The 16,498-nt window shown below is 39.5% G+C and overlaps 1 protein-coding gene across 4 annotated transcripts in view; it reads right to left on the bottom strand.

The window, feature by feature from the left end:
• Positions 1-16,498, bottom strand: part of LOC114656266 (ephrin type-B receptor 2) — a 482,289-nt gene that overhangs the window by 40,876 nt on the left and 424,915 nt on the right. For all 4 annotated transcript variants that reach the window (XM_028807771.2, XM_051931087.1, XM_028807772.2 and 1 more), the window contains exons 6-7: positions 6,035-6,159; positions 4,655-4,817 (exon numbers count right to left, since the gene is read on the bottom strand). In XM_028807771.2, coding sequence (XP_028663604.1) covers positions 4,655-4,817; positions 6,035-6,159 — 288 coding nt within the window. The remainder of the gene's footprint in view (positions 1-4,654; positions 4,818-6,034; positions 6,160-16,498) is intronic.

Genomic DNA, 16,498 nt, shown 5'->3' with positions numbered 1-16,498 from the left:
CTGAGTTGCCCCAAAACCTTGCATATTGTAATCTTTTTAGTTAGCCAATAAAAGGTGTCATTTTGCTTGGCTTTTCTCTATATTCATAATGGCTAACACGGTATAACACCCTAGTACTAAAATCACATGCGCTATAAAAATGCAGTCAAAAGTAAAAGCAAATGAAAGAAATGAATTCTATGATCTAAAAAGATGTTAAATTGGAAAAATGTCAAAAAAAAGAATGCATGGAAAAATGAGAAAAATACCAAAACAATACCCAATCAGAGCAATTATTGGTTTTGACCCTTTTTTGGTCGGTTCTCAAGTTTGGAAGCCAGGTTTACATTGTCATGCCTACCCTGATATTTTTTAGGCCCGTCATTAAAACAAGCCTGATTTTTCAGTCTGAGGCCTTGCGATTCACCTCAGATATAGATATTATTTATTAGTTTTTTAACCCACTTCTAAACAGCATCAGGTAACAAGCCTGAACGATTTCCAGTTTAACTGAAGGCACACTTTAACACACATAAGAAAGGTTCTGCTCAGACTTGGCACATCAAACAAAGCTGCCCGTGAATGTATTGAGGAACCAAAGCACAGTCTCCACAAAAGCCTTGTGGAAACACTGGGAAAGCATATAATATGCACACGACTAGAGAGAGACAGAGGCTGGGAACATGCACTGATACAGCACATGACAAACCACCTCAGGAATGGCCTCGGTAAAAATAATGATTTCCGTTTTCTTTCATTTAAACAATTCAATGTGAATTCTTAGAAGTCTCAAGATTGATCTAGTGGATCTCTGTCTTGTTCTGTTATCATATGTAGATTTTTGCTTATCTTTGTTTGTTTGTTTCGTCCATTCCAGTAGAGGTCACTAATGTATCTGTTAAAGCGTTCCACAGCTTTACTACTTGTACTTTGCACAAACTGGGATGTCCTCCTTTACTGAAATCGGCATCTTCAACACTTAAATCAGATGTGTGCACTTACTAAGGGTTCAAACAGCGTGTACTGTTGGTAAAGCACAGCTGGATAAAAGCAACGCCACATGTAAGCTGTGCAACTCAGAAGTTACGTATTGTGGTAACACAACAGATTTGAGAAATCACTCATCCCGACGTCACCCAGAAACATCGACTCAGTAGCCATCCAAATGAGTAGAGCCTAAACAATCTACACTGGAGACAACTCCAGTTCGTCTTGTGACCAAAAAATAACAATCTATAGCAGTTTTTATCTGTGAAGATGCGAGACCCTAGAGGGTTGTTGACAACAAAGGCTTTCAACAACTGATACAGGTTTTGGAAACACTGCATACTGCACCAACAGGAAGGCAAATGAGTGAAGTCATTGTACCTAGGCGTTATGAAGGTCTCTCAGGTCAGCGGAGAGAAGAGCCCTAACTTGTGACAGCTGGACATCCTGGGCAGCAGATTCCTTCGTGAAAATCACATCATTAGCATTAAAAACCACTGGGCGCATGTAGTGGATTTGTTGCAGACAAGCACCCTGCTTGCCAGTCACACCGGGAGCAACCTTGCGGCCTATACAAGTGTGCAGAGCTGCTGGCTGCTGAACCAAAAAACTTTCTAGCATCACCAATGTACCATTTCTTTGCGTGACCACATCAGTCACAAGTTTGTGCGTTGGCAAGTGCAATAAACATTGCTTCTCTTCTAACACATGGCTACAGTAGCTGTACTGATACGGTGGAAGATGTTTTGCAAAGTGTCTTACCTGGCAGAGCAAGCGGGCAGTTATTGGAATTTTCAGAGCAGCCTGCGATACCAAAGTGGAAGTGTGAGGACACATCTTTCGAGGCTGATTACCGCAACAGTTACACGTGACCACCTTATGTGTAACTTGTAGAATTATAGAAAGACACGAGTCTGACTGCTGTATCTTTAACTTTGACTAGTTCAACATTAGTTTAAAATGTCCAATAGGGGAATAAATTTGGTTAATAGGTTACTGAATAACATATTTATTATTTATGAAGCAGTATTTAATTACTTTTAATTATGTTATTTGTTAGATGATATGGGTACAGTGATCCCCCGCCTATCGCAGAAGTTATGTTCCAGATCCATCAGCGATAGGTGAAAATTCGCGATATAGAAAGACCATATAAAGAAACATTTTTTTTTATAGTTTAAGCCTTAAAATACCCTTCCCACACACTTTAAACACATGTAAACTTATTAAAACATCATCTTGGAGAGACACTTCAACGACACGCAAGACTAGACATTACAACCTTAGGAAGCAAAACCTGTGAGACGGTGACTTTTGCACGTTACGCCCTACTTACAAACAATTTAAAAAAAGTTCACTGACATCTAAACTAGCAGTTGTTGGAATGCTTTTGGCAGACACACTTCAGGTGCTTCCAGCTCTTAAAACAACGACAAGCAGAACACGCAGCTTGCCAGCAGCAGATGATTCCAAGCCCTTCTCCTTAGCGTGCGTTCAGCCCTCACACTTCCCTTTCTCCTTCTCCTCCTCCTCCTTTACAAGGTGAGCGACACAGATGCGAAGTGGCAAAAGGACAGCTGCTGTGCAGGCTTTTAAATGATTGACGCAAAGCGTGACAAGCAGAACACACAGCTGGCCAGCAGCAGCAGCAAGACAACAGCTGAACCGATTGCTTCTCCTTAGCGTGCGTTCAGAACCCCCCCTTCACAACGCGAGCAGCGTTATAACTCCCGCGAGTAAGAGATGTAACCATGCCTGGGGCAGGAAATAAAGGACAAGTATTGTTTTTACAAAAGTTTTAAAGTAAAAATGAAAATAATGCATATGTAACAATTCCCATGAAAATAACAATCTCTTTAAATTGTTTATCCGGTAAACCAAACCCGGGGAAGGGTGAGCGAAGCGAGCAGGGGGCAGAGCCCCCTAGTAATAATAATAATAATAAATCCGTGATGTAGTGGGGGCGCGATAGCTGAACTACAATATAGCGGGGGATCACTGTATTTTATAAAGCAGGTGCCACTGCATTGTATTAAAACAAGGAGCCCCCATAATATGTGTGGACTCTGATGTGGCAGTAGATATGTGTTCTAAGTGATGGTGAATTTTGAATGAGTGCAGTACTGTGAAAAAGTTTTTTAAAAGAGCAATGATATTTTGTTCCACATCTTGCAAATAGTGTCGTGTTCATTACTTATCAAGTATCGATTCTTAAATGTCATTCCATGCTTATGCATGTGTTACAAAGACACTATGTAGACACCCTTCAAATGAAGTGTTACTGAAATTTGTCACATTACAGTATATTAATGTTCTCAGTGCATGGATAAGTAATCACTTCAAACATATCAGTGCATGCTAACTAAATAAAGATAAAATCGACATCGAATCGAATTGGGACATCAGTACAGATACCCAGCACTATACTCAAATCTGGGACTCAGGGCGTGTGAGGCAGCATCATTTGTGTAGAACACATGACATTGAAGAACAGATTTCCATTTACAGCTAAAAATAATTTTCAACTTCCATAGAACACTGCATTAGCATTTTTTTGATTTTCACTGTATGGAATAATCCACTGTTGTAAAAGTAGAATAACACTCAACGCTAAAATGGTTAGCACACTCCTGAACTGTCCGTAAAGATTGCGGTGATTTTTATAAAATAAATTGGGACACAGAAAAAAGAAATCTTGAACTCTCTGTGCGGCAGAAGACTATTAGAAGAAAAGTTTGTACAGATTAATAAAAAGACATTTTCTTGGGCAGATAACTTGCTATTTATCTACACTTGTTTCAGAGTGCAGCTTGGTGAACACAGTAGCCAAAATAATACAAAATAAGAGAAATTTCTGATTTCTATAACGGGGATCAGTGTGGCAGAGTTGTTAGTTCTGCTGCCACACAGCATCACAAACTTGGGTTCAATTTGTGGACCAGCCCAGTCAGTTTTTGTGAAGTTTACACATTTCTATCTTTGTCAATAAAGGTTTAATCTGTGAAAGTTTGTTTCCATCCACATCTAAAAGATAAACCGCTTGTTTCACGGCTCCGCATATGAGTGAACGTTATCCCTCGCTGGTTTGGTTTTTGCTGATGCTATAATGTAAGACCAACTTATCAAATGAGATTGGGTTCACTTTGACATGGCTTTGCTATTGTTTCAATATATCTCTATTCATTTCCAATCCCACTTAAACAGAACACAGTCTTGGTGAAGCTGAAGCCAATCCCAGCCAGCATCAGGCACAAGACAGGGACAATCCTTGGAGAGGGCCACAGTCCATCACACAGCAAAGACACAGACACAGACACACACACACACTCTGTCTGAAAAACATGTCTGGTAACTTCTTCTATCAGAATGCAAATATCTGAGTGATGACAGGGCTTCCAGGTGGCAAGAAAATATAGTTTTAAAGTAGTGAAATTCAACAACTAAATCGCCAGCTACTTTCTCTTTTGTACTACAGATAAACAGTGTAAAAAAATTTAAAAAGATAAGCACACAGGCCAGTAAACAGCATTACTTAATTCTGGTGGAAAATGTGTCTTAAACTCAGATAATCTGAGTCACACAGCCCAGCTTAAGAGTGACATTGCACCATAGCAGAGACTAAGCACACCTTTTTCAGAAAATGCACTCATGAAAGAGCAATTACAGCAGATTGTCCTCATCTTCTTACCTTCAGTCATAGTCTGGAAGTACATTTTGCCACTATAGCGCCCAAAGCCAGCTACTGTACGTGCTCGAACTTGGAACACATAGATACTGCCAGGCTTCAGTCCTCGAATGACTGCTGTGTTGGTCTGGCTCCTGACTGTAGATGAGTTGTACTCACTCTGGGCCTGAGGAGGGAAGGGAAGAAGCTCAACAAGAAGTACACAAAGACAAGCTATTACTACTGTTTATACACTATTTGTCTGCTGTACAATATTTAACAGAAACAATACACTCTCAGTGGCCTTCCATAAATTGTTGTGCTTGCATCTGTCCTCCCCTTACATTATGGATTGTAATATCCTACTGAGAGCAATATATCCTCAGGATGCCCAGTACTTCCAAGAAGGCAATGTTCAGTTATGGTAGTTTGCTCCAAGGACCAAAATCCCAATCAGCAAGTATTCTCCCAGGAGATAATATCCCAAGAAAACGGTATTATCACCCCAGGGAAACACTTTATTTAGAAAATATTTATTAAACATTTTCAAAAATAAACAATATCCCCAAGAAGACTATATATCCCTCTTCAAGATCATTTCCTCCAGACAACTGTTTACTACATGACCACACTTTGTCCTCAGCGGACAATTTATGTCCTGGAATATTGTGGGAAGAACTAACACCCTTATACAGGGTGGTCCACATCTAACTGTGCAACTTTTAATGCAATAATTGCATAGTTAGATCTGGACCACCCTATAGTTCCCTGCACTCCTGTACACTTTACAATAATTACCTTTTAAGCCTATAAAGGCAATAGTCCCAGTAAGGTCCAATTCTGAAAAACAATTTCCACTAAAATGGAAAAACAGTACTCCTCAAGAAGTAATGCCCAAGGCAGGTGACTGTTTTCAACTTCCAAAAAGGAGGATCTTATTCCTTGATGTTAAACGTGAACGAGGAAGAGTAGTGTTCTTGGGGGCAAAGGCAGAGGGAAATCAGGGCCAGGTGAAGACTTTTTTAAACTACCAAGTCAAAAAGAGCTACACAATACTCAAAGTCAGGACAAAACATAGCCGATCTAGAGACTTTACTTTCTTGCTTTAGAGTGTTCACTTTATTGGAAACAAGGTGCAAACTTTAGCCATGCCCTGTGAATCACTCAGAAGCAATGCCCCAAGGGCATCATAGCAACCCTTTCAGAAATTGTATTGCATGGTGACATGACAAACAATAGAATAAACTAAATTACAAATAACAACTACTTTTACTGAGTCATAAAACCTAGACATTTCCCCAAGTACCAGAATCCCCTGAAGACCATAATCTATCTATCTATTATGGTAAATAGTCTCCACGGACCTTCTCCACATCATGCCCAGGTCCCGGAGGCTTTGCTTACCTTCTCATAATACTGGAGCTCGTAGTCTAGAATGACTCCATTGGGTTGGTCGGGCTGAGACCATGACAAAGTGATGCTGTCCACAGAGTGGCTCACCTGGTGTATGATGGACACTGCTGAAGGAGCTGTTGAAAACCATGGGGAATTTGGGATAGTAAGGTGAAAATAACAGGGGAAGAGAGAGAAAAAGAAAGAAAAAGAGAAGGTTAGTTTAAACTAATCATTCCGGTCCTCTATCCCCAGCTCCTGAAAAACTTCTTGTGAGGCTTTTACAGCATTTTTTTAAACACAAAATAAACAATACTAGATGTAATATAAGACATCCCTCCAAAACTAATCCTGTTGAACCTCAGTGTGTTCATTTTGGCAAATTTAATTTGTTCACTCAAATAGGTTTACTTAATCTCTGTAGAACCAATCCCTCCACTTATGTCCTTGATCCCGTCCCAACAGGACTCAGGACCTGAGTGCAGCATTTGACAACATAGATCACCGTATTTTTATAAATTGCTTAAACTGGTCTCAGTTTTATTTAATATGGAGAAAATTCTTTGTTAGTTTCGGTGATTGTAGTTTGAGGATCCATGATACTGTACATGGTGTATCACAAGAATCTATTTTGGGCCCAGTGTTATTTTTAATCTGCATTATCCCTTTAGGCCTGATTATATTTGAACTACCACAGCTATGCAGTTGGCACACAGCTTTACTTCTCTATAGCACCTGATGACCCTTACTCTCTGGGCTCTCTGATCCAGTATCTTAGTTATATTTCTGAATGGATGAGTACTATTTTTCTAAAGCTAAATAAGGAAAAAGAAAATAAATCTTGTTTGTTAGAAGAAATGGAAATAGTGAAGGTCATTAGCATTAAGTGTCAAGTTGGAAGTAAAGAATTTATCTATAATCATGAACTCCGACCTAAACCTTAAAATGTACATTCACCTATTACTAGGAGAGCATTGTTTAGACTCCATATTGGCTCTTAGTATAAAACATTACAGTATAAATACAGTATAAAACATGTAGTGCCTTGTGTCCATTGTTGAGATTTGAATGGTCTTTAGATTATTAGTAACCTACAATATAGAAATTTAACATCATCGGAACAATTCTGAATTGTTATTTGTAGAAATGTAATAGATACAGTTAGGTCCATAAATATTTAGACAGAGACAATTCTTTTCTAATTTTGGTTCTGTACATTACCACAATGAATTTTAAATGAAACAACTCAGATGCAGTTGAAGTGCAGACTTTCAGCTTTAGTTCAGTGGGGTGAACAAAACGATTGCATAAAAATGTGAGGCAACTAAAGCATTTTTTTAACACAATCCCTTCATTTCAGGGGCTCAAAAGTAATTGGACAAATTAAATAACTGGAAATAAAATGTTCATTTCTAATACTTGGTTGAAACCCCTTTGCTGGCAATGACAGCCTGAAGTCTTGAACTCATGGACATCACCAAATGCTGGGTTTCCTCCTTTTTAATGCTCTGCCAGGCCTTTACTGCAGCGGCTTTCAGTTGCTGTTTGTTTGTGGGCCTTTCTCTCTGAAGTTTAGTCTTCAACAAGTGAAATGCATGCTCAGTTGGGTTAAGATCAGGTGACTGACTTGGCCATTCAAGAATTTTCCACTTCTTTGCTTTAATAAACTCCTGGGTTGTTTTGGCTGTATGTTTTGGGTCATTGTCCATCTGTATCATGAAACGCCGCCCAATCAATTTGACTGCATTTAGCTGGATTTGAGCAGACAGTATGTCTCTGAACACCTCAGAATTCATTCGGCAGCTTCTGTCCTGTGTCACATCATCAATAAACACTAGTGTCCCAGTGCCACTGACAGCCATGCACGCCCAAGTCATCACACTGCCTCCACCGTGTTTTACAGATGATGTGGTATGCTTTGGATAATGAGCTGTTCCACGCCTTCTCCATACTTTTTTCTTGCCATCATTCTGGTAGAGGTTGATCTTGGTTTCATCTGTCCAAAGAATGTTTTTCCAGAACTGTGCTGGCTTTTTTAGATGTTCTTTAGCAAAGTCCAATCTAGCCTTTCTATTCTTGAGGCTTATGAGTGGCTTGCACCTTGCAGTGCACCCTCTGTATTTACTTTCATGCAGTCTTCTCTTTATGGTAGACTTGGATATCGATACGCCTACCCCCTGGAGAGTGTTGTTCACTTGGTTGGCTGTTGTGAAGGGGTTTCTCTTCACCATGGAAATGATTCTGCGATCATCCACCACTGTTGTCTTTCGTGGACGTCCAGGCCTTTTTGCGTTGCTGAGTTCACCAGTGCTTGCTTTCTTTCTCAGGATGTACCAAACTGTAGATTTTGCCACTCGTAATATTGTAGCAATTTCTCGGATGGGTTTTTTCTGTTTTTGCAGCTTAAGGATGGCTTCTTTCACCTGCATGGAGAGCTCCTTTGACCGCATGTTGTCTGCTCACAGCAAAATCTTCCACATGCAAGCACCACACCTCAAATCAACTCCGGGCCTTTTATCTGCTTAATTGATAATGACATAATGACAGACTTGCCCACACCTGCCCATGAAATAGCCTTTGAGTCAATTGTCCAATTACTTTTGAGCCCCTGAAATGAAGGGATTGTGTTCAAAAAATGCTTTAGTTGCCTCACATTTTTATGCAATTGTTTTGTTCACCCCACTGAATTAAAGCTGAAAGTCTGCACTTCAGCTACATCTGAGTTTCATTTAAAATTCATTGTGGTAATGTACAGAACCAAAATTAGAAAAAAAGTTGTCTTTGTCCAAATATTTATGGACCTAACTGTATTAACAGTGCCTGTCATCTGTTGCCTTTGGCCTTCCTTCCATGTATCTATCTATCAATATAGATTTCCCTCTGCTATAGTAAAGTCTCTCTGACCAATGCTGACTTGAAGAAAATGCACCTTTAAAAAAAGTTAAGGTTCATAAGAGAATAACTGCCTTTAGGTTTAGTAAGTATAACAGGATCTTCAGCATGTCTTGTCACATCCACTGGGTCAGGTTATCCTAGTTTAGAAAAATGGCCCATACCAAAATGAACACATTTTACAGTATTTCAAGTGAACAGTCACCCACTTCACACCGACTGACGAGGCATGCAAAATTACAAGCCAGACTCTTTGTGTACAGTATGTATACTATCGAGTGTCTGCCTTACAATCTGTACATAAGTAGGCATGAAAAAATTTGTGAATTATGAACTGACGTCTGTGGTGGGCTGGCGCCCTGTGCTGGCTGGGATTGGCTCCAGCAGACCCGTGACCCTAAAGTTAGGATATAGCAGGTTGCAAAATGACTGACGGACTGAACTGACGTCTTAATTAAATGTCTTGGAATTTTAAGTTTCTGATTTAGCAATAGAGGCATAACAGCAGTGATTAAATGGATGCCAGGCACAGACTCCTAAACACATCTTGTCCTCCACACCCTACACCCAATACCCAGTTTTTTAATAAATTTGCAATTTGTTTCTGAATACAGGTTTTCACTTTTTTATTATGGTTCTGGAACAAAGTTTTATGGACTGATGAGACAAAGATTAACTTCTACCAAAGTGAGAAAGAATGGATCTGCAAGTGGTCTTAAACATACAAGCTCATCTGTGAAACACGGTGGAGGTTGTGTCATGGCTTGGGCTTGCACAGCTGCTTCTGGAACAGGCTCAGCTATTTTTATTGATGATGTAACTCGTGATGGTAGTAGTAGCATGAACTCTGAAGTCTACAGAAACATATTGTATGCCAATGTATGGAGATGTGCTTCCAAACCAATTGGGATAAACTTTATTATGTAGCAAGACAATGATCCAAAACACACTGCCACCTCAACAAAGGACTTCTTCAGGGGGGAAATGGGAGATTTTGGACTGGCCAAGTCAATTAGCAGATCTTAAATCAATTGTACATGCATTTCAGACTGAAGGAAGAAACCCTGCAAAACAGACATCAACGAAAAGATGCTGTGGTACCAGACTGGAAAGGCATAACCAATGAAGAAACAAGAAATCTGGTGGAGTCGATGGGTCGTTGGCTTGATGAAATTATTGCACGCAAGGGATCTGCAACCAAATATGAAGCATTTTTGACTTTAATTTAGTTAAAAACATTCTTTTCCAATACTTTTGCTCCCTTGACAAACTGAGTGGTTTGATACAACAGGTCCTCTGTACTTCCTTAGAAGACTGGCATCCTTCAACATCTGCAGTAAGATGCTGCAGATGTTCTATCAGATGGTTGTGGCGAGTGCCCTCTTCTACGCAGTGGTGTGCTGGGGAGGCAGCATTAAGAAGAAGGATGCCTCACGCCTGGACAAACTGGTGAGGAAGGCAGGCTCTATTGTTGGCATAGAGCTGGACGGTTTGACATCCGTAGCAGAGCAACGGGCACTCAGCAGGCTCCTATCAATTATGGAGAATCCACTACATCCATTAAACAGTGTCATCTCCAGACAGAGGAGCAGTTTCAGCGACAGACTGCTGTCACTGTCCTGCTCCACTGACAGGCTGTGAAGATCATTCCTCCCCCAAACTATGCGACTCTTCAATTCCACCAGAGGGGGTAAACGTTGAACATTATTCAAGTTATTGTCTGTTTTTTACCTGCATTTTTTATTACTGTTTAATTTAATATTTTTTGCTGCTGGAGTATGTGAATTTCCCCCTGGGATTCATAAAGTATCTATCTATCTATCTATCTATCTATCTATCTATCTATCTATCTATCTATCTATCTATCTATCTATCTATCTATCTATCTATCTATCTATCTATCTATCTATCTATCTATCTATCTATCTATCTATCTATCTATCTATCTATCTCTGTTCTATGTTGTTGAACACATTGAAATGTAAACACCATGGAATAAAAGCTGATCTCTCGTCTCATATTCATCTTTTGATTCCACACACAAATGTCTTCAGTGCACAGCAAAAACAAACGAATTAGCCTTGCTGGTCCAGTACCTTTGGAGGGTCTTTTATATATACAGCACAACAAAATGTGGAGAAAGTGAAGGGGTCTGAATGCTTTCTGAATCCACATATATACGGGTATGTATAAATCCAATAATAATAATAATAATAATACATTTTATTTATATAGCGCCTTTCCCATGCTCAAGGCACTTAACCACACACACACACACACACACACACACACACACACACATACACACACGTATATATATATATATAAATATATATACTCAAAGATATATTGCATAAAATTGTATATATACTGCTTGTTAGGTTTTGTATATTTTTTATTATTGTCAACTGTCCTGAGGAGGTCAACTGAACTCATGACACTTGTGGCCATAATAATGATCAAATATGCAGCTACATAACAAGTACGTATGTCATTGTTGGGTGCCCATGTCACAAATCCACTTTACCTGGAGTCAAACAAAGGTTGTCCATGTAATATGTAGTGGTTTTCTAAAAAGTGTCCATTTTTATATTGCATTTCAGAAGTATTCGTCGTTTATAGCTGGTTTGTTCCCTTTAATATTCTATAATTTAATGAGAGGAGGCATTCTGAGTTTTCACAACTTGAACAAAGTACACTGGTGTGACTGGAGAACACCTTTAGAATTTTTAACAAATACATATCCTGAATTTTATGGCTCTTTTCCATTGATATTGTCAGTGTTTTCTAAATATGGTGTCTGAAACCTTAAACAACAATTTACTTACGCAGAATGACAACACTGACCAAGATTATGCTTTGGAAATACTATCAAAGAGTATTGTGTACCTCAAAAATGTTCTGAAACTGATTTTAATAATCCCCAGTGCGTTTCACATGGTAAGATATTTAGAATTATCTGACATGGAACCCTGGTTTCCCTTGTTAACAGATGTTACTGTAGTAAATTGTTCTAAATAGTATAAAGTAGCTATTATGTGAAGGTTTCACTGAACTATCTACAACAGTTTCACATCACTTTCGATGCTTCTCTTATAGGAGGTGACATGCCATCAATCAAGATCAGCAAAATCCGATGCCAGGGCAACAACAAGGTAAACCACATGGCATCAATAGACTGAGAATTAATGGGCTCATATTCAGTGTACATTAAGCTGCTATGTGTAAATTAGATTATTTTCACTGTTTTTCTAAAGGGAAAGTACTCAACTTTGAGAATTTCTGGACTTAAACCTAGAGCAGGAAGGTAGAAGTGGTTAATTGTTTCTGCTGGTTTCAACATATGCTCTATATGGTCCAAACGTTTAATTGAAAACAGAACCCTAGATTTGCTAGGACATTTGTATCCTCTTGTATATAAGAAACAAATAAATACAAAAAATAGTGTAGAAACAAATAAATACAAAAAATAGTGTATGTCCAGTGAATAGCATGTTGGTCTTTTCATTGTAGAACATTTACTCTTCAATGTGATGTAAATCACTGGATAACACATACAACAAATGAACACAGTACAGCAAGAGTGCTGCAGATAACACTTCTTTTGCTATTATTTTTATTCTGTATTAGTGCAGTATGCCCTAAAAAATACTACATAAAATGAATACTGTAGTGTGATAAGTGGTGTAATGTGCTACATAAAAATGAGTAATATCTGAAATGTTCCACACATAGAATACGTGGGTAGCAATGGGCAATTCGTAATACTTTATATTGGTATGAGCTGTCCTGAAAGGCACTGTATAAAAATCACTTCAAACTTACTTCTTCTTCTGCTCCCGTCAGGGGTTGCCACAGTGGATCATCTTGTTTAATATCTTTTCAGGAATACAGTATTATTTTTGATTTTACTGGAAGGTCTCAGCAGTGAATAGAACAGAAAAGTAAATAAGAAGAATGCAAAGCACCGTACAACCTAGGTCATTTTGGTCTGGCACTCAGGTACCAGCTTCCTTTGTAGGCTGTCCATCTTGTACTACAAAAGTCAAGCTTCTAAGTAGGGAGGTCAAAAGACCAAACAGTCTACTTTCTTTAGGTAAAAATTCTAAAGTTTTTCCTTCCTGGCCACTTCTTCTTGTCTGACCTCAGTGCCAGGTACAGTCCAGCACATTTATTTCTCGTCTCAAAATAACAACTAAACCAAAGGCAGTCTCCTGAGGCTAACATTTGGATGACAGGCATATAAAAAGGTACAACGCTGCCACCTACTGTCCACAGGCCATCCACAGTGCTCCCTCTAGATGTTTCGAGTGGAGGAAAATGCTACAATCAAAAGAGCTTGACAAAATTGTTGGCAAGAACACAAAGAAGCTGTATCTATAGAAAGCCCAATGTGCAGACATGATCATTTCTGCAATTTGCATTAATAACATTAATACTGCTGCATCATTTCCAATTCCGTTTTCAGCCAATGACTGCAGCATGGTGCCCCCTCCTACCCGCTCTCTCTTTAGGCCTCCCATAGCCACTGAGCTCTGCCTGGGAGTCCATTGATTTTTTTTTTTCTCCCTCCTTCCTGAAGCATCTCACGGGTACAATAGGCGACTTTATTAAGCAAGCTCATCAAGCGAGACGCAGCTAGTCTTTTAAGAGCTGGCAGCACAGGGGCCTGGCATCAAACTCGGGGACCGCCAGCTTCAGGTTATCCAGCAGACACGAAGCCAGCCCTGGGGTCTGCAGTGTCATGGGGTCAGAGTGAAACAGTGAAGGGCAAATTGAGTGAAAGAAACAGGAGTCAATACAAAATCTGAAGGGGGGCAGATGGGGAGAATGAAAAAAAAAATCACGCACACGAAATAAAAAGAGAGAAAATAAAAAAAAGGCCTCTTTCGCCAAAAAAAAAATGAAAAAGCTCTTTAAAAAGCGCTAGACGCTTCAGACTTCAGCAAATACACAAAGGGATCAGAGACGATTTGAAGGATAAAACCCTGGTAGCAGTGTGGCTGTTTGTATACTAACACCCCATCTCTGGAGACGGCATGTACAAAAAAACGAGAAGCAGCTGCCTTTTCAGAGCGAGCGTTATTTAAATAAGTAAAAATAAGACGCTCATAACAAATGAGATCACCGCCCTTCTGCGCTTCCTCGTCTGTGCTGCTTCAGGCATTCTGTCTATTTCTCCTTTTTTTGATGTTTTCTGTTTTAAAAAGTAATGAGATAAAAATAACAGGAAGTGCCATAGCTCCTCAACTAAGGAAGGCAACAAGCAGGCATAGGACAAGAAGGCAGCGTCACCCATTTTGATTTAGGCAGCCTGTCCTCTTAATGTGTTTTCTACATGACACACCATCCTCCAGATTTTTAATTTAATGCAGTTCATGGCCGTTGAGGGCTGGAGCTAACTCAACAGAACTCGGCCTAAGAGGTAGCCATAGACAGGGAGCTAGTCAATCTGGAGTTAGTAATTAACCTAGCACACGCACTACTAGTCAAAAGTCTGGACGCACCCAGATATCTGTATGTTTCTGACAGAACTGATATACCTTTCTTTTTTTATCATGATACCATTAGTACTAGGGTGTTGCACCATGTTAGCCATTATGGATGCAATGAGAAGTCAAGCAAGCATCTTGCCTGAAGACGGGGCCTTAGCTTCCTTGTAAGCTTGCATATTATAATCTGTTCAGTTAGCCAATAAAAGGGGCCATTTTGCTTAACTCAATATTGCATCATGATACCGTTATATTGATTTAATAATGTAGTCAAGACATTACTAGGGTTGCTAATGGCCATTACTGCTTGAAATAACTATTTTTTACTTTATTATTCACATATGATTGCAAGGTCCCATTTTCAGCATCCATTCCTTCATTGTCCAAGTGGTCAGATGCCTATTTGTGTTTACACGCTAACTGGATATTAGAGAAAACGTTCTTATTGGATTCGCACCACTGCAACCTGTTCTTCTGTTCACTTGGGTTCCAAGGTACTGGCACCCCCAGTGTTCAGTTACGGGTTCAAACATGGCCAAAATGAAAAATTTTTTTCAAGAAACATGGAAGCCTTTTGTTTTTTTGCAGAATGAAGGTTATTCCATGCAACATACTGCCAAGAAGATTTCATTCAAAAATGTCTATTACTGTTTTGAGTTAAGAGGGCAAACTATATTTACCCAGGATAGAAAAAGAAGGCCCAAATGAGCAACTGCATAAAGAGATATGGACTCCAGGATCTGTAGCATAAGACACAAATGAGTTAAAGGTCCTCAGTTGGTCTCTTCCTTAAATACACATCAAATCGCAGTGTTGTCTTCAACAGACAAAATGACTCTACTATGCTGGCCTTTGAGACAGCATTTCAAAGAAAAAGCCGTATCTAAAATGGGACAAGAACACGGACGTTGGATGTTAAGGCATTATGCCTTATAGTGTGTATGTCTTTAGGTATGTGGGAGTACAACCCACATGCACACAGAGAGAATGTGCCAGCCTCGCATGGACAACAACCTGACATGGAAGTTGAACCCAGGAGGCAGTGGGCACTACTTGCTGTACTACAGTGTTTCTTAAAGTGCTTTCTGGCTTTGCAGAACTTGGCTGATATTTTGTTTTATGTCATGCAAATGCTTGCATTGAACTGTAGGTGTCAAGGATGGGGGTGAAGGGGCAAAGGTCAAGGACACATCAATCACTACAGCGGCACTGTTTAAACCCTGAACTCACTTTGCCACATTAGTAAACACTTTCCAAGTGTCCTGAAGCTGTGGTTTATTATTTTTGGTGGTTGTTTTTCTTTTTATGTGTTGTTAATTCTTTATTCCCATCTGTTATTGTTTTTCCTCATTATTACAGTGATATCCTGACAAGGAAACAATTCGTATCCCATTTCTGGTGTTTTTTTCTCATTATTTTAATGGGTTTTTATGTTAATTTCTTGTTTTGAATTTTCATCATTTCATGATGGGTGGCACCATTTTTTTTGTGCAGGACAAGGGAGTATTGGTAGACAATGTGATGAGAGTGAAAAAGGGTAACAAAACTGCCTGAACCTTGCCCACTCATAGGACAGACCTTTGTTAGGGACCAGAAGTGAAACAACATCAAAAAGAAAACATTTTGGGGAAAGAAAATTTATTTTGACTAATGTTTTGTTTCATGACTTTTATTCACTGCGGTGGGCTGGCGCCCTGCCCGGGGTTTGTTTCAAGCCTTGCGCCCTGTGTTGGCTGGGATTGGCTCCAGCAGACCCCCGTGACCCTGTAGTTAGGATATAGCGGGTTGGATAATGGATGGATGGATGGACTTTTATTCATTTTCGGTGAGAAGACATAGTGAATTCCACATATCCACATTTTTAACACATCTTTGACTGTTCTCCTGTAGACTCTGAAATAAATAAACCACAATATTTTTAGCCTGTTCCACCAAAAACATTACCATCCTTGGCCAACTAATCTTTCAATGGAGTTTAACCAAATCACACTGCATGTTAATGAATTAAAGAGATGTATGGAATAACGGCTCGAGTAATGTCATTTCTCCTCTGTGCCAAGCTCTTCCCCCAGTTAAGACCCACAGAGTTATT

The sequence above is a fragment of the Erpetoichthys calabaricus genome, chromosome 8 (genome assembly GCF_900747795.2).
Source record: "Erpetoichthys calabaricus chromosome 8, fErpCal1.3, whole genome shotgun sequence".
Lineage (NCBI taxonomy): Eukaryota > Metazoa > Chordata > Cladistia > Polypteriformes > Polypteridae > Erpetoichthys > Erpetoichthys calabaricus.
This window is presented reverse-complemented; position numbering and strand designations above follow the sequence as displayed.